Source organism: Nothoprocta perdicaria, unplaced genomic scaffold (assembly GCF_003342845.1).
Source record: "Nothoprocta perdicaria isolate Ctin4 unplaced genomic scaffold, notPer1 scaffold_14, whole genome shotgun sequence".
Taxonomy (NCBI): domain Eukaryota; kingdom Metazoa; phylum Chordata; class Aves; order Tinamiformes; family Tinamidae; genus Nothoprocta; species Nothoprocta perdicaria.
In genome coordinates, this window is record NW_020454538.1 from 3,845,676 (window position 1) to 3,872,836 (window position 27,161).

At 40.4% G+C, this 27,161-nt stretch overlaps 1 protein-coding gene across 1 annotated transcript in view; it reads left to right on the plus strand.

The window, feature by feature from the left end:
• The window catches only part of FAM193A (family with sequence similarity 193 member A), a 39,012-nt gene extending 13,143 nt beyond the window's left edge, over positions 1 to 25,869 (plus strand). Inside the window, exons 7-21 of the mRNA XM_026034179.1 lie at positions 36 to 180; positions 4,585 to 4,662; positions 6,050 to 6,162; positions 6,316 to 6,558; positions 8,001 to 8,154; positions 8,250 to 8,429; positions 9,587 to 9,838; positions 11,807 to 12,005; positions 13,106 to 13,378; positions 13,785 to 14,067; positions 15,877 to 16,063; positions 17,855 to 18,085; positions 19,234 to 20,077; positions 22,414 to 22,495; positions 25,203 to 25,869. Coding sequence (XP_025889964.1) covers positions 36 to 180; positions 4,585 to 4,662; positions 6,050 to 6,162; positions 6,316 to 6,558; positions 8,001 to 8,154; positions 8,250 to 8,429; positions 9,587 to 9,838; positions 11,807 to 12,005; positions 13,106 to 13,378; positions 13,785 to 14,067; positions 15,877 to 16,063; positions 17,855 to 18,085; positions 19,234 to 20,077; positions 22,414 to 22,495; positions 25,203 to 25,296 — 3,358 coding nt within the window. The 3' untranslated portion in view covers positions 25,297 to 25,869. The remainder of the gene's footprint in view (positions 1 to 35; positions 181 to 4,584; positions 4,663 to 6,049; positions 6,163 to 6,315; positions 6,559 to 8,000; positions 8,155 to 8,249; positions 8,430 to 9,586; positions 9,839 to 11,806; positions 12,006 to 13,105; positions 13,379 to 13,784; positions 14,068 to 15,876; positions 16,064 to 17,854; positions 18,086 to 19,233; positions 20,078 to 22,413; positions 22,496 to 25,202) is intronic.
• The last annotated feature ends 1,292 nt before the right edge of the window (positions 25,870 to 27,161 follow it).

Genomic DNA, 27,161 nt, shown 5'->3' on the forward strand with positions numbered 1-27,161 from the left:
ACATCTCTTATGACAAATACTGTTTGAACTTCTAGGCTTGGAACAACACACGATTCCTGCAGTGAAGATATGTATAGTACCTTGCTCCAAAGGTATCATCAGCTGGAACAGGAAATGGGTCAAGTTGCCGAAGCTTGGCTGGAATGCCAGAAAAGAATAGATGATTATGTTGACGAACAGGTAAGAGTCATGTCAACAACCTGACAACCTTGGCTGAGTAGGCAGCCATCAGCACAGATTGTGTCTCCACTGAGGTCCCTTTCTTTGGTGCTTTTAGCTCTGAAAATCCCAAATGTAACTTTTTCCCCTACTCCTGATTTAAGACTGTCTTTCCAAATAGAAAGGAACACTAACCTACCAGTAACAGTGAGGTGCAGAGGCATCTTCCAATTGTTGAAGCAGATTTTTGTGTTGCTATCTAGATGCATTATTTCTGAATGGCTTGGGCTGTACATGTAGTACAGTAATCTAAAACTTAGTTCTGCAGAAGTCAGTTGAATAAGAGGGGGGGAAAAAAAGAACTTAATATTTTGAAAAGCAGTTTCTTACTCTGAATTTCATTTAATGCAATTATTATTTTGGAAACTTATTTTATTGCAAGTTTTTTATGCATGTGGCCCAGTGTGACATGTTTGTATAACCAGAAATCTAAACAACTTTCAAGACTCACTACATAAATACTGAAGACCTGTGAATTGATTCTTTTTGTAATTAAATGTATGTTAGCTGACTCTTTTGAGTTTCTTTTATCTTTCATAAAATAATTACTTTGTACTGAATGCTGCTACAGTGTGAAGAGTTCATCACTGGAAAAGTGATTGGAAAAGTTACGTTATTTTGAGAAATGGGCAGTTTATTCCTTCCCTGTTTTCTAATTTGCTTCTTTTTATTTAAGGAACTTTTTTATTTATTTTTTAATAATACTGTAGGATAAGCATGATCAGTGCAATCAAGTATAACAGAGAGAATTTATATCATGAACTTAATTGAAAATCCGGATTTTTTTAGAACTCTTGGTATATTTTGAGGTTTTATGATTATTGGGTGTATGGAACTCTGCATCTAACCTGAGATTCAGTTGTGCTACGATATTCCTATTGATGACCAGATCTTTTTAAGTGTTACAGTACACTGTAGATATCTGTGAAAGACCGTTCCCTGAGATGAACATTTATGTGAGCTTCTGGTGTCTCCCGTAGTTCAAAATGGAGGTCTGATGCAATTCGTGTTCTATCCGTTTTAAGGTTATTCTGCATTTGAGGGCTGTGCCTCTGAGCAATTAGTTGTGAATCTTTTTCTTGATTTGTTTTTCTTTCATACAGCTTAGCTCAGTAAAATGTTATCTCAAGCATTTTGCTCTCCCGTGTCTTCAGGGTGTCAGGACTGTGACAGTGCCCCTTGGGTGAGGAGTAGGGCCCACTTCCTTTCTTTACCATCACCCATGTTTTCAAAAGCTGCCCCTTCTGCAGAGTCACGGTCACAGCAGACCTATGAGCTGGTGATCTTCCAGCCTTTAAAAACCCATTGCTCAACTGCTTTCTCTTTTTTCCCCCTGTGTCTAAGTGAGCCTAAAACGCCCACAGTGACTATGTTGTTTACAGCACTTACTCGGGTGCTCCCTGAAGCCTGTGTCCTTGCCTGACTGGAACCTCTTCTCCATTCAGTGAAACTTAATGTGATGTCTTTTATTTTTCCTTAACCACCACTGTCCCCCACCCTCATCCACCTCCCTCCCCACAAAACTGCAAAGAGGGGAACCTATCTAAAACGTAAATAATCAAATTTTAAAGGTGATTCTGGTGTTTAGAAGAATCAAAGTTGCCTCGTTTGCTGTGACTGCCTTCAGTTACTGTGATATCTCTGTTCCCAGGGTAGAAAGTGGAAAAGCCAACAACTATAGATGCAGCTGCAGTCCTGTGGGTCTCAGCTATGAACACAGGCTCCTTATTAGTCGCCTTTGGACTTGGTGAACTTGTGAGACAGTATTGATAATATATCAAAAGTTAGAACTTGTGGACTAGCAAGGCTCTTACGGTGGAACTATACTCAAAACTGTAGACAAGCCATCAACAGAGACATTTAATGTACCTTCCTGCAGGAAAAAATAATGTCATTTTTTTCTTCTAAAGAAATATGAACAGTTTTGAAATATGAATGCCACTTCTTTTTAAAGAAGATGCAAGGCAGTTGCATCTTGCACAAAGCTTTTAACTCAAATACACTGCTCTGTCATGTGTATTCTATAATCAAATTCAGCAAAGGTTAATTTGTATCAACACCTCTATTCATATATGATCTGAGGAAGATATTTAGGATGTCTCAAATACAGTAGTGGTTAAATACGTGTAGTCTGTGCCTGCAGGTATGAATTTCTTTCTTACCAAAACTGGAGTACATCTTCAATATATCCGTATCGCTTCCATAAGCAGCAGCTAGATGCCTTATGTTCAATGTGTACGTACGTGTGCCAGGGCCTTCTCTTGTCCCACAAATCCCATTCCGAAGGGAATGCGGTGGTGCTGGATCACACAAGCACAGGGAGAGGAGCTTCCTGCTCCGCCCTCCACAGTTGCATATGATTTGCTACAATTCTAGTTAAAGCAGTAGCAAAACTACTATAATCCTGGTGTAATTGCTTTTTGTCTCTTTAGTGCCCGTGAATCTGTCCCCGTTTTTGAGGGGTGTTGGTGGTCAGAGTCGTTTCACTTGTGGCAGGGCAGGCGAGGGCGCGGGTTTGGCTCCCGCGTGGACCGAGGGGGTGTTAGATAGGGAGTCCCAAGGGTGACCGTGGCCGGTGGTCTCCCCGACTCTGCTGTAAGCCTCCGAGCTCTCCGCAGCGCCGCAGCTGCGTGTCAGCGCCCTCCAAAGCGCTAGTTTTGTGCCCCTTCGGAATCCACTTCAGGATGGAGAAATAATCATCCTGGTTTGCGTCAAGGAGGCTGGTCCTCAACTAAACAGGGCAGAGGAAGCAGTGGGGCTGGACCTGTCTTCTCAGCAGGCTGGTGGTGGTGGAGTATTCCTGTCGGATGGGCAGGTCTGAAGCAGTTTTCACTTGTTCAGGCACTCGAGTTTGCAGTTTCCACTTTCCAAAAGAATTCCTAGGTGTGAACCACATGGGTCACACTGCATCTGGAGTAACTACTCCCTGGAAAAAGGAAAAGAGGAGAGAAGTATTTTCCTGTTACTAATGGAATTAATAAGTTAAGTTACTTGCAGAAAGCGGGTATAGAGTTGGTAGCTTAGAAAAGGCATAACTTCAGTTAATGCTTGAGAGTGTTCAGGGTTTAACCCACACTGTTTTCCTTAATAGTCTTGAGAAGGCATCTCCTACTTAATGCACTGGCTGTTTAAAACTTCATTCTTTGGCATTAAAGTCTTCCCATGTAATGTATAGTGCACATGGGCACCTGCCTGGCCTGGCAGGCCTCCCCTGTGTGACAGGGCACCTATAGCACTGTAGGCAGCTGTGCATCATTTTTGGCCACGAACTCTTGCTGTGGCTGTTGGTGCTTTCAAGAGGTTCTTTCTGCTGTTTTGTTTTTTTTTAAAAAAAAAAAAAAAAAAAAAAACCACCATTTTTTACATACACATTCGTATATACATACAATTTGTGTATACATATGCACTCACACCTGACAAACACACTTTTTTAGTTTTGTGGTATCACAATTTCACTGGGGTAAGGGACAGGAAAATTCACAGTAGTAATCAAGATTACCTGTTGATCTCTCAGAAATTCATTAGGCAAAACTTTGCCACTTAACTCTGTTTCAAATACTAGCTTAGCATTGCAATTACCTAAGTTAAACAACAGTAGCATCAATAATAATGCACTGATGTCAGTTATAAAACTGCAAACTTGTGATTGCAAGTTTCTAAAGGCACTGTCTTTAAATTTAAAAAAAAAAAAAAAAAGCTAGTGATACAACTTTCTGAACTTCCAGTCACTAGCATACCTCTTTGAAGCAATTGAAGCAATTTACTAAATTGCCTAACCTGTTAGATTTCTATTTATTAATACGATAAATGAAAAAAAAAAGTGAAAATCTAGATAACAATGTGTTGGGTTTTTTTTTTCCCCCTGATGAATTAGTGCTCTTAAAATGCTGTAAGATCCAGCAGGAAAAGAGTTGTTTTTATGACTTGCTTGATTGTATTTCACTGAGGCTTTTGCGCTGGCTCACACTGAATTTGCTCACTAAATCAGGAATTATCACTTGCGGGCAAAAAGTTATGGGATCAAATAGTAATGTAGGTGGATTCTGGTGAGTCCAAGATGCTGCAGGTTTTGAGACAGGCTCATTAAATATAAAAAATATTTTGCAAATATATAATGAAAAGAAATTTTAGTCTAAAGAAGAACAACGGAAGAATACAAAAAAAAAAAGTGTAAGTGCATATAAAATATTGTTTAAATGACTGAAAGGGTTAGCAAACCAAATAAACTTAATATTGGTTAAGTATGTGTTCGAACTTGCATTTAACCTAGTTGTCCTTATTATTTTGAAATTTGGATAGACCAATTGAACACAGCATAGGATTCCTATGATTAAACCAATGAGTTTTCCTTAAATTCTGTTTTAGATGGCAATGAAAACAAAGCAACGCATGCTAAAGGAAGACTGGGAGTTCTTTAAACAGAGGCGTTTTATTGAAGAGCAGGTAGGATTTTTTTTTAATACCACACTAATGCTTCCTGTATATTTGTAAAATGCAAATGTTTGAGTTTGTTGTGCTAGTTATGTTTGGTCTAATTCTGTAACCATGCCAGGCATAAAAGCCAGCTACAGCTTGGAAATTAAGGTTTAAGAACCTATGTAAGAATAAGCTGGCTACTAAGGGATTAAAATATAAGCAGCACTGTCTTCAGCTGGAACACCTAGCATTAAAATCCCTTATACAACCAAAGGGGAGTATTTGGTGCCTCAGAGTGGGATCCAAACAGCCAATACATTGAGCGAGGAGCTGCCTTGGTGTGTGTGGCAGGAATGCTGTGTGCAAGGGTGTATCGGGCTGCATTGTGCAGGGCTGGCGAGCGGGAGCCTGCGTGGCCAGGCAGGAGCTTCCCGCTCCCAGTGCGGAGCTGGCGCCCTGGAGCTGGCACCGGCAGCCAGAGAGGGGCCAGGAGCAGCACCCACCTTGTCATGAAGTGCTGCTTGTGGCAGGCCCTTCTCTTCTCAGCTGTTGGAGCACGTACGGTGCTCCCCGAGGGTGGCCAGGCACTAGAGCAGAGTCAGCACCAAAGCTGGTGGGCTCGTGGTAACCACATCGTTAGTACATCTGGTAAAATGGGCTCCTTGGGGAACTGAGCAAGAAGCCCATTTCCCTCCATCCTAGTTGGGCTAAGGTGAGCCCTGAGCCTGTTTGGGGTAAGGGTCAGGTCAGACCTCCAGGAATGGAATTTTGGACAGATCCTTGTTTTGCCTAGGATTTTGAGGAGTATAATGAAATTAGATGCTTCCAGCATCAGCCCTCTGCCAGACTGGAGTAGTTTGGATTGTAATTTTTCACCCTGCAATGAAACCTTGTTTTGAGCAAGTGCTTGATTTTTTTGAATGTAGACTGGTGAAGCTACAGGCAGAACAGGTCCTGCCTTTTTTTTTCTTTTTTTTTCTTTTTTTTTTTCCTATTTTTTTTTCTGATGAGCTGAGGGTGAGTTTGTGTTCTTTCTGCAGTTGTCAGTGGTGTCCTTATATGCATATCCATGACCTGAAAGAATTACCGAAGTTCAGATTATAGAAAAAGTGTATAAAATACAATCTTACAAATAAGTCAAGAAGATGGACTTTGCCACTTTACTATTTTCTTGTGGAAGTATAATTTCTTCGAACAATTTAAATGCCAAATAGCTGTTGCTTCTGCCTTTAAAACTTTTTTTAAACTAATAATCAGATGATGACCTTCATGAAATTTTCTAAATACTCATTTTGAAATACGCTGCCCAGAGAACTCCACTTTTGGTTATGTAATTAGTTAATCATGATGTGCCATTGAAATGTTAATGGAGAGACTTGCACTACTAAAACACTGCCTTTATAATTTACTTCAGCTTAATAACAAGAAAGCACTAGCTGGGGAGAACAACTTCACAGACACAATGAGACACATGCTGTCATCACGTTTGAGCATGCCTGACTGTCCCAACTGTAATTATAGAAGAAGGTGAGCTGATGTTTTTAATGTGAAATCATAATAAATCATTAATTTCTTCTGCTAGAGGGAAAAAGACAATACTTTTTTTTTGAAAAAAAAAATCAGTTTGGTGACTTTGCTTCAATGAGGTTTTGAAAGTCTGTAATCTTAAATCTTGAACAGATGTACTTGCGATGACTGCAGCCTTTCACACATTTTAACATGTGGCATCATGGATTCGCCCATCACGGATGACATTCACATTAACCAGTTACCACTACAAATTGATGCCGCTCCGGATTATCTCTCGGAGATCCGCCCGCCCAGCATGTCCTCAGCCAGCTCAGGCTCAGGTTCCAGCTCCCCTATCACAATCCAGCAACATCCGAGACTGATCCTTGCAGATAATGGCTCTGCACCAACTTTGTAAGTTCCTTTCGGTTTAAATGCTTGAAATGATGAGTTGAACTCTTGTAAGCAGGTTTCATGGGCTGCTCATTGCTGCATAATGCTTGTTTTGCCTCAGAAGCTTGACCAGAAGGCCAGTGCTTTGGGATGTCCCATGTTCTCTTAGTCTGGGCAGGAGAAATGGTGATCTGTTCTTTGAGAGGTGCTTCCTTTGAAGGAATTGGTGTAATTTCCAAACTCTTTACTAGTATTGTCATGAAAATTCAAGATTTGGTTCACACATTATTTTTCAGTCAGAAGTATCTTCCAGCCTTTTTCACAGAGAACACAGAGATGCCCAAATTTAACTAGCGAAGAGCTTCTGCCTGTTTCAGAAGGCTGAGGGCAGTGCTGAGAGCAGGCTGCGAGAGGTGACTTCAGTGCATGGTCAGGATGCAGCTTACCAGATGTCTGATATTTTAGAACAATTCAGTACTGGAATGGACACATTCTTTAAATGCTTGTATTCACAGCTAGGAAGAACAATGTTTTAAAAATAGTATTCTGGTTCCTGAACTAACTTGAGGAAATATTGAAAATAAGTGACCGTAGGTCACTACATATTCCTAAACACTTAGTTTTTAATGGAGGTTCTCGCTAGTTTTAGTACTGAATATGCAAAACAATTTAATTTATTGCTTCAAAAGCTAATTTGTTTAAATCTGAGTATTATTTACTGAAAGAAATCTAATGTTTAATAAATGCCACAGCTTTTATGGAATTTATTTCTCATACTGGCCCAATATCTGCTGTACTTTCTTTTGCTGTTTTATGTGTGAACTATACCTAATAGCGTACCTCCTGTAAACATAATAATGTACTTAAACTTCACATGTATCTCATGATATGAAAAAACTTAATGCACATTTAAGACCTCTTATGTTCAGATTGCTGTTAAAACATGAGCTAATCCATCTTTGCAACACGTGGATAATTAACCACGTGTGATGTTTCACTAGCTGTGCTTAAGGAAAACCCTCCATTAAGTATTTAAGTGCAGATTTTAAAAAGTTCTTAAGTATGGGATCATCTAAATACTAGTTGTCATGCAGAAACTTAAAAGTAACTATGGGTAGCCGCTCAGCTATGTGTTCAGTGTTCTTTGCTTAGACTGCTACTGGTTTTAACACTTAATATTTGAAAAACTTAATCTTTTACACCGTACTTTTTACACTTCCTATTGTTTCTAAAGGGCATCATTGGCACAAGGCTTTTTTCATCAGACGTATGCTGTCATTATTGAGTTAATGGATTTCTTCTTTAGGAAACAATGGTGGAAGAATATTCTGTGTGGAAATGATAGAGAATCTTGTTTTCAGTCCAGGTTTTGTGCATTTTATCTTGGTATTTTACCTGCTTTCACAATAACTGAGGTTACTGAGCATGGTGATTTGTATAAACCTTCTCTTTTCCTCCCCCAGTGGTAGTGATGACGAAGATGTTGCACCACTATCAGCAAAATTCGCTGATATCTACCCCCTGAATAATTATGATGATGCAGAGGTGGTAGCCAACATGAATGGAATTCACAGTGAGCTCAATGGTGGAGGTGAAAACATGGCATTGAAAGAAGAGGTACAACCTTTACAGTGTCCCCTCTCTGCCAGATGGATGTGCTCTCTAGAGGATGGTTCATGCTTCACTCAAACTGATGGGTTAATGTTGTCCAGTCCCCTCAGGTGAGCAGTACTAGCAGCAGCTCCTCAGAAGCAGATGATGAAGAAGCAGATGGGGAGAGCAGTGGTGAACCACCAGGAACTCAAAAGGAGGAAATGCCTTTAGGAAAAAGGACGTTAAGGAAAGATGAAGCAAAAATGGATAGTCCACCACCTTCTTACCCCAGTCAGCAGGTATAATAATCTGGAACAGACCCTTTTTGTACGTTTGGCTATTTAAGTGATAGTACATTTATATCTTCAACTTTAAATATTTAACTTTTTAAAATATATGACATTGTCAGTAAGTGCTTATGATACCTAAAATATTTTTCAGCTGTCTGGATTAATATCTTCCTTCCATTAAAATGTGAAATATGTTAGTTATATTGAACCTGTTTTCAGCAAAATGGTGAATCCACTTAAAATGACAGAGGCAAATGATACCTTGAGATCAGTAGAAAGTTCTGTTCAGGCATTGACTTCACGTGGCTGGTAGGTTCCTGAAATTTATCTCCAGGACTCTCTGTTTCACAGGGTCACTGAGTTTGGGAGGGAGCTCTGGAGATTTAGCCAACCATGCTGCTCAAAGCGGGGGAGCTGCAGCTCAGGGTCGTGGCTGGTTGGGTTTTGAGCATCTCCTAGGACATAGAATGAGGAGACTCTGCAGCCCCTCTGAGCTACCTGCTCAATCACCCTAACAGTAACAGTAAAACAGTAAAAAAGCTTTTTGTTGCGTTCACATGGATCTTCCTGCATTTCAGCTTCTGTCCATTGCCTTGTCCTTTTGCTGGGCATCAACGTGAAGAACTTGGCTCCATTTTCCTTACCCTTCCCCTCCCAAGTCAACTGTTTACATACATAGATAGATCCCTCTAGGTCCTCTCTCTTGATGCTGAATAACCCAAGCACTCTCAGTCTCTCCTTATGTTACAGATGCTTGAAAACCTTTGTCACCTTCATGGCTCTTGACTGGGCTCCCCTCACTATGTCCAGTGTGTCTGTGCCTTGTTCCAGGGAGTCCTGCAGTCCAGGTGTCTCACCAGTGCTGAGGAGAAGGGAAGGATCTCTAACCTTGGCCTCTTGGCAAGGGAACAGGCTTCCTCTTGCAGGACTTCAAACTGTCAGCCCTTCCAGCTGATAATAATAAGCTCTTTATTTTTAATGCATATTGCTTATATAGAAATATATAGATATAGATACAGATATACTGGGAAAATTTTGAAATTAACCACATATATAGATATTCATACATATATGTAGTATTTATACTTATTATGGAAACAGGTTGGGGGTAACTACATGTTTTTATTGTCTGTCAAGTAAATTGAAATTTTTTTTTTCCCTTACAGGCTGACCAAGGTCCTAACGCTTGTGAATGTCACGTTTGCAAACAAGAAGCTTCAGGTCTAACAGCCTCTGCACTTGCAACTGGACGCCTGCCTGCTGGCCATCAGTTTATGAATCCTGAAAAACCTGCACATCCTGCACTTCATCTTTATCCCCACATCCATGGACATATACCATTGCATACAATTCCCCACCTGCCCCGTCCGCTCATCCATCCCACCTTGTATACAGCTTCTCCCTTTACACACAATAAGGTGAGACTCCTGGCACAAGTGCATTGTGCTCCCAGGAAAATTACTGTATGTTGATATAAACTGGCCTAGCTGAGTATCAGGGAAACCATGAAAGTTGCTGTAGCTTTTGGTCTGTTTATAGAAGGCTTTGTGAGGGAGCTGTGAGGGGTAGGGAATAGCACAGAACTGGTGGAAGCTTCGTCCTGCAGGACTAGTAGTAGTTTTTATCAGAGTAGCTGCTGATTTCCTTATTATTATTAGAAAGAAATTTGGGGTTAGAAGAAGCAAGGGAAAAAACATAATGGGACTTTGGTCGGTGTAATAGGACTAATGAAATCTTCATATATGTTGAAGCCAAAATTTGACATTCTATTTTGGCAGTATTATCCTGGTGTTTCTAGCCCAAAATTGGGGATGTTTGTTTGTTTTGAGAAGAATTGAGATTTAGGATATGCTTTCAGCTGGTTTCCCCCTTGGAGGGAATGCAAGTTCTGCAAAATTCTTTTACCTAAAATATTTAAGTAACAAACAGGAGAAAGATAGGGAACGAGAACTGGAGCCAGGTGACTGCTTTTCAGGAGATGTATGAGTCAAAGGCAGGAGTTGACACCACATGTGCAGTTTCACATTGTATTTCATTCAGACTGCAGGCTGCTGCTGGAAGGGCCAAAGGCTGTGTCATTAGATGCATATTTCTCTCATCTCCCTAGAATCAGGTCCAGTGATCCAGTGGTTGTCAGGAGAGGAGATGAGCCCGCTGATGTTACTCTTATGCTGCTTCTTACACTCCTTCCTAATAACCATTTTCTGGTTTTCCTGCCTATTGGTGTCCTCTCCTATACAGCAGCCTGCATGGGCAGTACCCTGAGCTCTGCTCCCTGCCCTTTGCAAAGCCCTTTGGGCTCTTCTGTCCCCCTGAAGTGTTTATTTGTACCCAAGTTAGCCAGGTTTCCTTTTATTTGGGATATTCCAGCCTCTCCCACCTTTACTGTTAGGTAGATAATGAAGATCCTCCTGTACAGAAAAAGGAGAGTGGGCATATAAGAAGCTTTTGTGGGCATGGCTGTTTTGACATGAGTGCTTGAAATGTTATTTGCCTCAGCTGATGCTTTTAAGGCAGAACCTGCATTTGTGTAGCTTTGCCTTGCATCAAATATTGTGTAAAAATAGGAATAAAAATAGCTTTTCCTTGGCGGTGTTAATGGTGACAGTAATTTCACAGTGTCACAGTGGTCAATGCAATCAGTAGGTCTTTGGGAGAAAGTTGCATTTTAGAATACAAATAAACAGCTTCAGCCAAAAATGGAATGAAGGAGACATTGCATATGTAAAATAGTTTTTTTAAAAAAATATATTTTCTTTGTTTTTCTTAGTTGCTTGTTAGAATAAAACAGGATATTTGTTGTCTTTTAAGTTAGGAAACTGTTCAGATGTGTTCATATCAATACACCCATATAGACTACCTTGGAATAATATCCTGAACTCATACATGTTTTGTATCTTTTTCTGCTGTGCTGATTTCTAATCCTGGAACATTTGTAAACCCTTTATCAAAGTTATTTGTTGTGGTAATGATGACAGTGTCACACAGGGTGGTTTTTGTCATTTAGGGGCTTTGAAAGTAGCAATCCTTTACAAGTTCAGTGTTCATATAAATACTTTTTTAATTTAAAAATGAAGACCTACCAATATATACTAACATAAATATTTTTGGAGAGTACCTTTTGCATTCATCTGTTAGCTTAATCTAATATGTGTGCTTTTAAATATACATATTTTACACAGATATATTAAAAAATCTGTGTAATGCTACCTATATTAAATATCAAAAAAATCCCTATTACCATTGTGGGAAGTATTTTTTTAATATTGCTTTTAGCTTTTTATAATGCCTTTCACATTTGGAAGACTATGATTTGAGCATTGCTGTTGGAGTGACTGTGCAAGCAAACAGAATATTAATGAGGAAAATACTCTTTATTTTTGTAGGCATTACCGCCAGCTCCAGTTCAGAATCATACAAACAAGCATCAAGTATTCAATGCATCTCTCCAAGATCATATTTATCCAAGCTGTTTTGGGAGCACTCCAGATTGGAATAGTTCTAAATTTATAAGTCTTTGGGGATCAGAAATGATGAATGACAAGAACTGGAATCCTGCTACTTTTTTGCCCGATACGATTCCTGGTGAGGGTTTGTTGTTACTTCACACTGACCGGTTAAGAGACTCTATTTTGAAATGGAGTGTGTCACTTCTTTCTTTTTTCCAGGAATGTGTCATTGTGCGTGTAAGAGGAGTTCTGGCAGAGATTTCCTGCCATTTCTACATCAGGGAGGGATGAAAACTGAAAAGGAAACCTTTCAGTGTTGGGGAGAGGATGCCAGAGGTTAAAGAATAGTATGTTGATTTCCACCTAGGGTCATTGCAGAGGATTCAGGAGTTCAAAGTTAAAAGGATCTAGAAATTTGAGGGAAACTTAAATGGTCTTTTGCCACAAAGGGCTGCTCTGCAGGCTTGTAAGAGCACTGGTAATATTGCTCTACCTCCTCCTTCCTCTTATAGTGGAGGAGAAATAATTACACTTTCATTCATAGCGAGGCATGAATCTAGCAAAAGGCACATGTAAGCTAATAAGCCTTTGGAAATACTAATAATTAGAGTGAAATAGAATGCATTAACAAAGAGCAAAACAACAACATGTACATGGAGCTTTCTATTTACATGATACTTTTTTTTTTAAACATGATTTTTATGAAAAGGCACATTTGGGGATTTTTTTTTATTAGCTTTTGTCTAATATGTCAGAGCTACTTGTCAGGCTACTGAAGTGGCAGTTAAAAGGCAAAAAGAAATGCCCTAGAGCTCTCCAAACAACAGTTTATCCCTATTCAAATGTAGCTCTTCCAACGGGCAATTTCCAGTGCCACGTTTTGTGTGGAAGGTCAGATTATAATGACATTACCAAAATCAGCTGGAATTACTGATAAATACAGAATACATTTATGACTCTTTTTTCATGGTAGGATATATAGGTTGTTCCTGCATGTGTTAGAGTTGTTGCATGGCTACGTTGCACTGCGGATACTGGAATTCTTAGCAGTTTTTAGTTACAGCTGTGCTCATTGAAAAAAATGTGACTCCCGTAAGCCTGCCAAGCCAGTGCTAACAACATGTGCTTGCTTAGCTTGTAGTATTGCGACTACGTTATTGAATGGTTAATTCTAAATGCCGTAAAACAGCTCTGTAATTCTATAACTCTTAATTACTGTGTGTGTTTCAATTAAAGGGAGTGATATATTAGCACCAGCACTCTCGGAAATCAGACCCGAAGCACTTCCTACTACATCTAGCAATGAAGCAAGCACCGTTACTGACAGCAAAGAGAAGAAAAGTGCTGCAAAGAAGAAATGTCTGTACAATTTCCAGGATGCCTTTATGGAAGCTAATAAAGTTGTCATGGCAACTTCTTCTGCCACTTCTTCTGTCTCCTGCACAGCTACTACAGTGCAGTCGAGCAGCAACCAGTTCAAAGTATCGTCCAAGAGACCGTCATCCATAGGTAAGCGTTTGTACTTTGCACACAGCTTATAGATGAATCCACACACATGTAACTAAGATGTGTGAAGATCTGTGTGTTCATTTAAGTAATATATATCTTTAATCAGCCTTCTTGTTACTTTTGATTTGTAGACTCTTTACGTCTTGGTCAGAAAGCTTTCCACAGGAAAAGTCCTCAAGGTCTTTTGCAAACCTAATGGATTTGGGACCAGTAGTAGAGAGGTGTTGAAATACTACCTGACTTTTATAGAAGCTGAGAACATCTGGCAATTTGAATGTTTTGGGGTGTTTCTTTGGCTGTTTGTTTGTTCTGCTTCTTGGGCTTTGTTTTGTTTTGTTTTTTTGGAGGGGGGTAGTTAATGGAGACTTTTTTAATATTAAGTGCTTACTTATTTTTCCCAATTTAGGTGAAGTGTTCCACAATATTAATAAAGAGGACCATAGACATTCTGCACCAGTTGCACCTCGAAATAGTCCGACCAGTTTAGCTTCCCTCCCTTCACTGTCTCCTGCTGCACTGTCTCCAGCTTCTACACCACATCTTCCAAATCTTGCTGCTCCTTCTTTCCCCAAAACTGCTGCAACAGCCCCTGGATTTGTGGATCCTCATTCAGGTCTTTGCCCCACTACGGTTGCACCGCCTACTTCAACCACAGACAGCTCTGTAAGTGCCCCACCAAGTATCTGCAGGTAAGTCTTATTTATGATAGAATAAGAATTAAGATTCTGATGCCTTTGCTTTCTGTGTTTCTGACTCCGTGTGGCAAACAAGTATGAAGAAGCTGGGAAAACTTCAGTCTGGCAGATTTCTCAAACTGTATAAAGGTCATGTGCAGTCCTCAAGGTGCCACATAGTAACACTCTTTTCTGACTTCAAGCTCTCTAGGTGTCAATCCCACCATTTGTAGGACTGTAGAGTGGGAGGATGTGCTGATCTCTGAAGGTGTTCAGAAGCCTTGGGCTGGGAATTTGGCAGAGTTGTGTCCTGGGAATGCTGCAGCTCTCCCATATGCCTGCGGAGCGGGATCACACCAGGAAAGCTGGTCTCAATGCTCCCCTGCCTGCAGGGTTGTGCTGATGGCTGCTAGGGATGTAGCTTCCTGACTCCTGCAGGAGTTTTCAGGAGATGATGTGAGGTTTAGGCAGAGACGAATAACCACATACCCACATTGCTGCTAAAAGTACCATTATTTCCATTATCGACTAGTTTTTACTGACATGAAAACAGCTAACTGCGCAGATTATTTAAAGCAGCAGAAGCCCAGTGGTTATCAGCTAGGTGCTAATATGATGCAGCCATATCACGATGTATGAAACGAACTGGGAGAAAACCCAAAGCCAGTGACTGCAGGCTCTGCGAATCGGGGTGTGCAAACATGCTCTCGGGGGAAAGACAAGCTGTGTGGTGCCCTGGTTGCTCAATCTAGCAATTGTTCCGCAGAGCGGTAGAATTAATGAAGCTGCATTTTCTATGGAATTGGCTCCATTATCCCCTGCCACGTGCTAGCCCATTTGCTTCCAGGGGGTATTGTCACACTAACTCCCAACAGGCAAGAAGCAGCAAGGCCAGATTGGCCAGCCAAAATGTTGGGCGACCGGCAACCTGCAGAGCAGCAGCGTAATAGAGTTGTGCATTTCCCTGCCCTCTCCAGGAGACTGAATTTGAGCACTTCTTACCTCCTGTCCTGGTCTCTGAGTTTCTGTGGAACTTGTCTGGAGCTGCATTACAATTTGAAATGGGTTGGGGGCTCAAAAAGGAGGCTTGAGGGAAGGAGGAGTTGGGCTGATGCACTAGGTAGTATTGTCGTTATCAGCTAGAGGTCTTTTGTCCTTGGATAAAATGGGCTCATATATAGTGAGTGGGATTTTGTTTGGTTTTGTTTGTGTGTTTTTTTGTTTTCTTCTTTTGAAGATTCAAGTGTTCTAATAAGAAAACATAAGAACAGAGAAATACTAAAACTAAATATTGAGAGGGGGTACTTTTTTGATAATTTATACAATTGAAAGAACTGGACATGATCTTTAAAATTGTTATAGTAGTTATGTTGAACATTGAAACCAGGGAATTTTAGAAATAAATTGGGTATTCTGCGATTTGCAGGGATAACAGACCACAAGTGATCACATGGGCCACAATTTGAAAACTATTTCGCTATAAAAACTAAAATAACTGCTTTTACAATTATTTTGCATGTTTAAAACCAGGATGAGCAGTTCCAAACTTGTTCTCTATGTTGTTTGTTCACTAAGTCACATACTGAGTCTTTGCTAAATCGTTTTCCCGTGCATCCCTCTATCTTGGCTGCTTGGTTTCGAGCCTCTCCATTTGCAACCTACTCTCTGAAATTTAGGATTTGCTGCATCACTGGTGGCTCATAACCCAATTTGAGTCACTATTCCTGGCAGAAGTGTATGTATATATGCATGTGTGTATATAGATATGTTTTCTTGAAGTACTTCATGTAATCTAGAATTTTCATAAGGTTTTTCTTAACCTAGTGATCCAGACTGCGAGGGCCATCGCTGTGAGAACAGTAACACGTATGATCATCAACAGTATGATGGAGAGGAGAGCCAGGATGAAGATAGCTGCTCAGAGCACAGTTCCAGTACCTCAACATCCACAAATCAGAAGGAAGGAAAATACTGTGACTGCTGTTACTGTGAGTTCTTCGGCCACGGAGGAGTAAGTTCTTCGATTTTCTTCTGTTTTGCTGTTCTTGTCACTTATTCATCGTCTCTTGCACATAACTTACCAGACTGCACCTACAGAGGCAGGGATGAAGCTTGCTCTAGAGCTAAGAAGTAAAAGGAAGCCAGAAGCATAGGTAGAAAGTAATTTTCTTTTTTGAATTTAACAAATAAAAACAAACCTTTCCAGTTGAAAGTAGTTCAAGATCAATAAAAAAAAGTAAAAGATTCAGGAAGCAACTTGGCCAAGTTCAGCTGTGAAATTGCAAAGGGCATTCAGGCATTTAAGTAATTGCACAGGATTCATGGGCTCATCTATAATAGTCTACTTATTAGTTGAATTTGAGCAAAGATGCTCTTAACGTAGGATGTTTTACAAATGATTTTGCATATTTAAAAAGAAAATCTGAGTCCTCAAAGTATTCACGTTAATTTGATGTTTTTTAAAAAGAAAAGTTTTTCTTGCCTCTACTTAGGCAGTGTAGATTTAAATATACTTTTATCAAGAAAAAAGCCACATTATTGTAAACCATTTTAACTAGCCCATTTGATAGGTACTGACTTTGTTTCTGCATTTAAAATAAGTTTGTAGAAATTATAAGATAGTAAAACATGCATCTTTTTCTGTATATTCTTTGTTTTAGATTTTAAGATTTTGATTGAAGCATCTTTAAGTTAAGTTAATACTTTTAATGTTACTAGCAAATTCTCATATTCCTACCCACTCATTTTCACAAATGAAATGCAAAAAGCTGACACTTTTTTTTTTCCCTTAAAATAATATTTTTCTGCTAGGCTCAATTGCATTTCTTTAGAATATCTTTGTGTTTCAGCAATTGGGTCACTACTGGATTTTTTTTTTCATGTTTGAAATAAAAGCTCTGTTTTATTGACCAGGTCTTTGGTGGGGCCAGTTTCACCTTAGGCATGTAGGGAATTAAAAGCCCCCTTTTTATGGCTGAAAGGAGCAGGGAGGGATTCCCTTTTCCTCCTGCCTGTTGCCACCCGTGATTTTTCCTGACTATGAATTGATTAACATTGAGCAGATGCTGCTTTTTGCATAGTAAATGATTCATTTTGCTGAAGTGGCAGAATGCCACTTTTTAAAACAATTTTCATTTACATTTTTTCTTTGATTTTTTATTTTAGGTCTTTGTTCTCCCGGTTTAGTGAGCGAGTTGAACAGTTTTAGCTTCCAAGCAGATGGAGGGGCCCCAGCCTGGGGGGCGAGAGGGGTAGGACAAGCAGGAGGGAGGCGGAGTGAGGAGCTGGGAGTCGGGATCAGGGATGGGAATCCAAAGAGCTGGAACACGAAGCAAGATTTCCTGCTGCAGCAGTGAAAACAAGTTATTGATGCAGTTCTGCTGCTGCACTTTGCAAGGAGGTGAAATCTTCACAGCTACAGCCCAGAGTCCCAGCTAGCCCAAACTCCGGCTCTGACTCGGTAGCGGATGGAAATAACAGCAAATGAACTGTCAAATGGTCGCAGGAAAACTCCCCTTTTGCCTTAAAGGCCTCTTTGGGCCTTCTGACCTGTGCCCTGTGCATTTCCACTGCAAGGCTGGTCACTCTTCCAATTGGGGAAGCTGGTTCATGAGCTTAGCCCCAAGTCTGGCAGCCCTGTTGCCTGGTAAATGTACTTTAAATACACCTACAAACAGAATGGCATTTGTCATGCAGGTTCGGACCTTCAAGATTATTTGAGTATTTCTGAAATTTCAGCATATCGGACACAGTAAATGAATTTTTTACGTCTGGTCACTGAATGTTTTGTCATGTCCTTCAGCCACCAGCTGCCCCGACCAGTAGAAATTACGCAGAGATGCGGGAAAAGCTTCGTTTGCGTCTGACAAAAAGGAAAGAGGAACAACCGAAGAAACCAGATCAGATCTCTGAAAGGGAAAGTGTCGTTGACCATCGAAAGGTGGAAGACTTGCTGCAATTTATAAACAGCTCCGAAACCAAACCAGTAAGCAGCTCTCGGGCAGCCAAGCGAGCAAGACATAAGCAAAGAAAGGTAAGATACAGAAGTATGTTTGCCCCCAAATCTCCTTTTTTGGATTTATAAGTGTATTTTGTGTGTTTCCTGCAAGTATACCACCATATACTGACTATATATATCATAATGGTCTAAGCTTTCTCTATGTAGATAGTGCTACACTGCCAATCTGCCCATCCAGAGCCAGTTTTACCTTTGTAGTGTTTAATCTTAAGATGGTGCTGGGCACCTTGCTGTCCCGACTCAGGCAGGTTAAATGCTCTGCCATCTATCTGATACCGTGAGAGCCAAAATGAAGTATCAAGCTGCAGAGAGGAGGGGGGAAAAAAGTTACAGCTTTCAAACAGAAATTGGCCAAAATGGTTTGGTTTTAAAAAATTAGTTTTGAGAACCACATTTGCTGAATTAATGGAGGAAAATTACTTTGCTGCTGAATAAGCAGGAAATGTGGTGTTCATACTGGAATTTGTGTGTGAAGTTCAAGGTATAAGCAGACAGGTTTCCAAAATCTTTTTGACTTCTGGTAAATACATTCTGTGATCTCAGGGTAAGTACTTTGTGTTTGTGGATTTGTTTGCTGGCATTAGTTCTGTGTTCATTAAGTACCTCCATGGGTTTGGGAGGTGTAATGTCTGCAAGCTTTATCCTTTTTGTTCAAGTGCTAGCAATGCTCAGCAACTTGAGAGTTTAGTGAGTCTTTTTAAAAGAAAATATCATTTTTCTCAAGGAATGCAGTTTGAATGAAAAAGGAAAAATGGGGAAGCTTTTCTGGAGTGTTTTGGGTTTTTTTGCATGAATTCTGAGGAAGGCATCCCATAAGGCACTTCTAAAAATGCAAGAAAATACAAGGGCATGATGGCTCTGAGTGTTTGCCTATCATTTTACTGATGGCTTACGTAAATCATTGGTGCACAGCAAAGTTTTAGGCATTTGCAGTAATTGCTGGGAGAAATCCCCGAGGTGATTATGGCTTATGGCTGAGAGCACGTCCTTCAAGGGGCAGCTTATGTACAAAGGGCTATTGCTTGCTGTGGCAAGCTCCTTAAGTGTGTTGGTACGTTAGCATCCCAAGACTGGCAATGTCTGTAGAGAAAATGAGTAATCCTAAAAAAAATTCCCTTCCCAAGTCTCTTGTTGTTTCTCTTACACCGATCTTTACTTTGTAGCTTGAGGAAAAGGCTCGGCTTGAAGCAGAAGCCCGGGAAAGAGAGCATCACCAGCTGCTTGAGGAGCAGAGGCGGCGAGAGGAGGAGGAGGAAGAGAGGCTGAAGCAAGAATTACAGCGACTTCAGGAGCTCCAGCAGTTGCGGGCCGTGAAGAAAAAGAAGAAGGATCGGACAAGCAAGGAGTGCCAGAAGGCGGAGGTGCCGCCGCGGAACTGCCAGCCGGCGAAGGAGGCCGTGCCAGGCGCTCCCCAAGACGTTCAGAACGGGACCCTGGAGCAGGCGGAAAAGATGGAGAGCTCTCCCGGCTCCCTGTCAAGACACGTGGATCATCCGGAGCAGAGGCCGGATTCCGAGTCGGCCTGTGAACTATCCAACCCCGTAAACAGCAGGGACTCGAAGCTGCTTTATCAGAAAGAGGGCAGTGTAAAACAGCATGAGCCCCTCTCCTTTCTGCTTGACATTATGCATCAACATAAAGAAGGAAACGGCAAGCAGAAACTAAAGCAGGTAAACAAACCGTGCGCTGAACCAGCGAAAAAGCCCGCTGAATCCCCCAAAGCAGCTGAGGTGCAGCCTAAAACCAGAAACCAAATAGAACCCAAAGCAAAAGCAGCAGAGCTCCCAACGCTTGCAGAGCCTAAAAAGGAGGAGAAGAAATTAAACAACAACAACAAGAAGCAGTTGAACCACGTCAAGGAGGAGAAGGCCCCCGTCCCGAGCGAGTGCCCTTCGCCGAGTGAGCAGCAGCAGAACAATAAGCTAATACTCGCCGATTCCCCTCAGCCAAAAGGCAAGAACAAGAAAAACAAGAAGAAGAAAGGAGACAAAGTCAACAATTCCATTGGTAAGTACTTTAATAAGAACTTGGTTTATTGTTACCATTTGAGTCCAGAAGTCTGCAGTCTTCACCCTCAGTCAACCCTGCCAATGTACAGTGAGAGAAAATGAATAACCCTAGTCAGGAAAACTCAAGGCACCAGTGAAGTCTTTGGTTTGTTTGCTGGATCTGAAGTTACTTGAGTGCTTTTAGGAGATAAATATGGGTTTAGTAATGACATGTACAGTGCTCGAAAATGTGAATAAACTAGTATATTCTGTTTTTTTTTTAATGAAACAATTTAGGTAAAGCCAGGCTCTTCTGTGTAGTGTATCTTGCTTAAGCAGTTACTTAATTCAGTAGCATGCTAGCATTCATTTTGATTTTATTTAAAAACACTGCCATTTCTCCCATAGTGTTGAGAATGTAGCCTCAAATATTACTCTCACTTATTTTGTGCAGGGAAAATACAGGGATTCTGCAACCAAACACTTACTATTTATTTGCGCATAAATATACATTTTCTCAGTGGAAATACGTCTTTCGGTACCATTTCTATTTATTGGCAAAGTAAATGCAAAAGCTAGTTTACTATATTTTACTATTATTTGCCAAAGTAAAAACTTGTAATGGAGTGCTGTTTAGATAGTGACAGGTAGTTTTTTATTCCTTGTAAATATTGGTCTATGCTAATATAACAAATTTTTTATTGTTCTTCTGATAGCTGTTCGAACAAGTATTGTATTTCAGACTTTTTTTCATGACATACTTTTTTGTTTGCCTTTTTTCTCCTCTTCTTTCCCAAAAGCTGAAGATAAAGCCTGTTTTGCTTTGTGGTTTCACCATCAGTTTGACTCAACCCCCAGTTCTCCCTTTCTAAAACTCTTTTTGTTTTTGGTGTTTCTGCTGCACGTCGGTCAGGCTGCGATGCTGCCCTGAGCTCCCTGGTGCCTTAGCCCTTATGCACCCTGTTCTACCTTCTCACAAACTTGCAGGGTTTTTACTGAATAGCTATTTTTTCTAATAGTAGGAAATATACAGTTTTTCTAGTAGTAGGAAACCTACGGTTTTTCATGTAAGTCTAATTTATTAAAGACATAGTGTTGCTGCACCAAATTAGCAAGAAGGCAAACATTCATTGTAACTAAGAAGGGGGAAAAAAAATAGAACCAGGGTAGTGCCAAGAGCTGAAGGGTTAAAAGGCTGCTTTTTGACTGAGCTTGCAAATGAAATGTTAGGGCAATGAGCACTGTCCTTTCTGCTGCGATCTCCAGTTCTTAAGGAAGTTTCTTCTGGCTGACTCTTCTAGCTCCTTGTTATGGGAGAGTGAAGAAATTGAGGGCTGTAGGGCTGTGTTTCCAGGGTTTTCCAGCTTTCTAGCAGGAAGTTGCAAGGGGGAAAAAAAAAAAAAAAGCTTCAATTACCAGCAGCATCTTTAGAAAAGATCCTTTCATTGCCATGAACGCGGGGATTCTGGAGCATCATGGCACTTTTGGGGCTCTCGGTTACGTTGAGGCTCTCCCTTTCTGCAATATGTTCTGGAACAGCTACAGGACCGAGGCTGGAGGGGATTTATGGAGTATTTTTAGGAGGGGAGGCTACAGGAGGAAAATAAATTGTCAAATTGGCTTCTACAAAATTTAACACTTTTTGAAGCTTTTTTTTAGAAACTATGTAAATAAAAAAAGACTGCGTGCCGAGATGGTGTCATGTGCTAACAGACTTGGTTGCTATAGCTGAGGACCTAAGTTTAGACCGTATTTAAATATGTTTAAAAACATATTTTGAAAAAATCCTCAATGGAAATAGCTCTGACTTGATTTACTCTTTGCTGACACATAACATCCCAGTACAGCAGCTCTACAGAGCCCTAGTTCCTGAACTATTTTACTTTATGATTACCTCTTTAAAATTGTTTCTAAAGCTGACTTTTTTTAGTAGCAGAGTGAACAAATCTCAGGCAGAAAAACATTGTTCACTAGTGTTTATTCTTGGTCCGTTTGTGCTACCCGACTCACTGAGCCCCTTTGGGTAGTTTGGCCCATTCTCACGCGTGACCCAAGCTCATGGCATCTTCTGCAACCCCGATGATCGGCAAATTTGTGCTGGTTTTTCTCTTGCTTGTTGTCACTGCAAGTCCCTCAAAATGGAGCAGAGGTCCAGGGGTATAGGGTTTCTTCAAAATATCTTTTCAAATATATATCCACAACAATTTAGCTGAAACGTGGTGTATTTTTGATTGGCAGCCTGTGGAGTTCAGGCAGTTCTCCACAAAATGTCTTTAATGCAACTTCCTCAAGCTTTGTCCTCTCCTCCTCCCATCCCTGTGAATCTAACTTGGTCTAATACTTTTCATTTTGTAGATGATGTGTTTCTACCCAAAGACATTGATCTAGACAGTGTGGAAATGGATGAAACAGAGCGAGAAGTGGAGTATTTTAAAAGGTAAAGTGCAGTAACCCTCACACACGCAGCAGTTGTGCTTCTTCCCAAATGCCATGTTAGAAAAAAACAGACTTGATAACTGACTCCTAGCATAAAAACCTGTGTTCAACATCTCCAGTTCTGTTGCAGCTAATATTCTGCATTCTGCAAGGGGCAAAGCTCTAGATCTATGGGCACAAATCAGAGCTAAGTAGTAGAAATACAAGTGTGCCAGAAGTTCTAGCTCAAGTTCTCATTGAGGCTTTTAGAATATCCTCAGCTACATTTTTTTGTTTGTTTTCTATAAGCAAAATCTATATAAATTTCTTTATTATCCACAGAGGCCAATTGCTGGCTAGTGTTTAAAAAATATTAAGTATAAAAGATACCACTTTGGATGCAAGGTTTTTGCAAAGAAAACTTCACATTTTAAATTTGAGAACTTGGGTTTCAGAAAAGTTATTTCATGAGGACTGGTTATTTCAAACCTTACCTGATTATCCTTATAGGAGATATTACTTGGGAATTTTATTCCATATATGAATTTGGGGATGAAAGAACTGTAGATTCCTGCTTTTACATTGAGCATTAAGAAGGGGATAATTATCCTTGCCTAGTGCAAGGACACCAAAAGAATAAAATAAGTTGGTGCTTATACAACTGTTTTGCTTCTTACGTGCATTTCAGTTGCTTTTAGTGTTGGTGCCACGTACTAGTTGTCTTGAATTTTCAAATAGGAGCAGACAGCTCATGTTTACATAATCTAGCCCATGTTCTCCCATAATACCCCAATCTAGTCACATTTGTACCCTTCACTGGTGGCTGGGTGTCCTACTTTGCCATGCGTATCCAACACAATATCCCAAACTTCTGAAACATTACAAACAAGCCTATTTCCTGCAGTTAAATACTGAATTGAATTATATTGTATTTTGCAAAAACTAAATAAACGTTTATTTAGAAGGGATTTTTAAGATCAGTTTTTCATTAAAATACAGCTTTCAAACTGCTAATTTTTAGTTGGCTATATGTTGGGGAAGTAATGCTGACAACTATGCCTGTTTTGCATCATATCTATGCAAAATCTTTATTTGTGTGATTTAATGGTGGAGTTAAAATGGGATAGAAAATATTGTTTTCAGCAGCGCATGTTCCACATTCTTAATATGGATTTTTCTGCGTAAGCCTTGGAAAGTACTACTTATTAAAGTACTTTTTAGCGTAAATCTAGACTTAAGAGGTAAAATGTAGCCTATTCTAAATATAGTGCTAGTGTTGCTATAGCATAAGCACTTTGCTGCAGGTTTCATGTAATATTTGAAGGTTCATTTGAGCTTGCAGTATCTATAGCATTAAAAGCAAACAAAAAAAAAATCACCAGCTCATTCTTTACTCCTTAATAGAAGGAACGTAGCAAAGTATCTTAGCTGTAGGAATTCAGCCTAAATTTGGACATTAATTCATCACACATGATTCCAAAAGAGCAATTAAAAACTTTAGCAGTACCATTTTTAATGGATTCATAATGATTGATGTAATCCACTGCTTTACTCTCATCTGTTAAATGGGGGGGCTGTGTGCGTAGCTTGCTCTCTGTCCTGTTTCTTTATTGCATACCTCATTAGGAGAGGTGACTGAAATAGCTTGAAAGATCCTCTTTCAAGGAGAAAAACAACTCCATGAAGACACCCTTAGCATGCACAATTTCTATAGCTTGCTATTTTCTCCAGTTCGATCCCAGGATTCTAGCTACGCTGCTTGTTTTAATAACCCTCTGCAACAGAGAGTTGTGCCAGCGTACTGAGTTGTATAATTCATACTGTGTTAATCTTCATCTTTTCTACTTGCTTCTTAGCAGGATAATAGATGGATACATTAATTACAGCCTGGCTTCAAAATTAATTTAGCAGGCTACTTCTAAGTTTAGCATAGAAAGAGCAAAGTAAGTCTAGTTCTTCTAATCTTTCTCAGTATCTTCTCAAATTCTCTCCTTCTATCTGCTTCTCTTCTTTTGGCTTTCATTTTTTTTATGGAAGCTGTGTGACCTTCCAAGGAGGGTGTCATATAATCGTTAACTTGATGTTGTAGAACTTTCTAGCCTAAGCAGGAGACACCTTGCCTTGATAAAGGACTTGAGCATGAATTAATCATCCCTGAGGTACCTGCTTCTTAGCATGCTCCGATCTTTCAAATTTTGTTCCAGAAACATGCATTGTATCCAGTGAAAGCTGCTGCCTAGGTTTTTTGTTCTAAAGACACTTCTCCTCCTGATTTACAGACTATTTCTCTGTTGTATTATATGCAACCTTCCTTTTTCTAGGTGTTTGTGTCAAGCTTAACTTGCAGTGGTTGTAAGGATGGTTTGAGGAGGAGCAGCAGCCCCTGTCTTTGGTGGTTCTGCTGCAGGTTACCTGCTATTCACCCTTGCTGGTGCAGGGGTTGGGGGAATGCAGCAGTGTCGGCTGTTTCTGGTTGCTCTTCAATATGCATTGTGCTTTACTCCTTCTCTCAGTTACTCTTGACAAAATAGTTGTTGTGTGGAGTAACTGATTCATAATCCACTTGAGCAGAAAAAGCGGTTTTGTTTTTAGGTGGTTTAAGAGATTTTATCCATAGGAATGGGTGCTGTTCTTCCAAAAAGGGGATAATATCTGTGATTTACAGTTTATTTCTTTCATTTTATCACTTTCTTCCTTTTTTTTTTTTTTTCTCCTTTCTCACCTTTCAGATTCTGCTTGGATTCTGCCAGACAGACAAGGCAGAGACTTTCCATCAACTGGTCCAATTTTAGCTTGAAAAAAACCACCTTTGCTGCACATTGAGATGACACGAGATGGGGAGGGAACCCTGCAGGAATCGACGAGCGACAACTCCACTTACCTGTCCTGCTGTGCTGAGAGCTTACCTGGCCTTGAGCCAGTGCTGCCTTGCCTTGTCCCCAGTGCTGTGTGGATCTGCACTGAACCCTTTGGCCTGATAATTCTTGCGGACTGAAAAATTGCCACTTTCTACCTGAATTTGTTAGCTTGTGTGCTTGTAGTCTGTGAGTGAGACTTACTTGATTGTAGCTGTATGCCGTCGGAGTTGGAGCAATAGCCCTTCTCCATCTCCTTCTGAATGCCTTGGCCTCAAAGACTTTAAATTGCTTAGGCTTGGGTGGAGGCCAAAATACTAGTTTGCATCATCTGCAGTGGCTCCTGTCACCTCTGCATCTAGCTCTGTTTTGTCATTCTGACTCCTGACAGAGGAATGGACCTAGTCAGTTGTGTTTTCATCTGCTCCAGATTTCTCCTGACATGACTTCATGAAAAAGAGACTCTTATGGGACAAGTATCTCCTCAGTTCTTTCACAATCTACTGTTTAAGAGTGTACAAGTTACGCTATTTGTGTTTTTTGATTTTTTTTCCTGACTTGTAGCCAGCTTGTGTAAGAATACTTGCAGAATGAGAAAATTTAAAAAAGAACAGTACTCACACTATCAAATCTGTTATAGAGTGTATAATTGTATTAACACTGAAGCCTATCTGGCTACTTTTTTAACATATTGTTAAGTAATATTAAAATCATGTCTTTCTTTTTGAAAGATGGAATACATTAGTATGGCAGAAGACCCGTGTCTTGCTTTTTTCTGCTTGGGTGGAGGGAAGGGAGCAAAGAAAGACTGAAAAAGTGATGGTGTTCTGAACTACATCTTGTGAATGCTCCTTAATTTAGCATGTTCCTCTGTGAACATTTGTGCACAGCTCATCTGGTGGGGGGAATGAGCACTACTTGCTAGAGCAAAAAAAGGCTCCTGTTGAATGCTGGAAGGCGAATTAAGTCGGTGAATTCTGCGGGTTGTTGTAATGCTTCTGTTTCAACAGATACTGTGTGAGAAAAGATAATGCAGAAATTTCCAGTTTCATGTCAGTGTGAAAAAAGTAGGTAGGTTCAGTGCTGCTGTTGGGTAAATATCTATCAAAAATATAATCATGCCTTAGGGGTTGCAAAGTTTTTTCCACCATGGAGAAACACTGGTAAGTGTTAAGATTTTGGTCTGTGAAAAGAGACCATGCGTATACAAGTTTTTCTGATAATGCAGAATTTATTCAGAATTGCAAAAACAGAAACTTTATTTCCAGTTGACCATAGTGACCCGAATTCTAAAGCATTCATCTTTTTCTTATCTTTTTTTTTCCTTTCTTTTTTTCCTTTAATATGCCTTGTGTTTAACACACACGCCCTGAGCACATGTGTTGAAGCCCCTACAGCTTTGAAACCCGCTAACTCTCTTCTCTCGGCCAGGCCCGCTGCTCGTGCCGCACAGGGCCTGGGCCTGGCGCCTTCGCGAGGTGCCGGCAGTGCCGGTCGTGCTGGCTCTGCACCGGGCACGTTTGGTGGCTGGCAGCTTCCATGTCTCACGAGGCCCAGGTGGAGCAGAGGCCCTGGGTTGGCTACCAGCTCTCGTGAGGTCTACGCTGCAGATCCCTATGTCATGGGAGGTGCTGCTCTGGTGTGTGCTACAGGCTCAGCAAAGCTGCTGCAGGTAAATCAGCTCTCAGGCTTCTTTCTACAGATTAATAGAGTACCATTCCCAAAATACAGCCTGCAGATGGGAAAGGTGTAACTTCTATTATATATTTTTTCTTTCAGATCCAATTTGAGGAAGGGAGGAGTAACTGTCATTACTTACTTTGTCACCCTGTC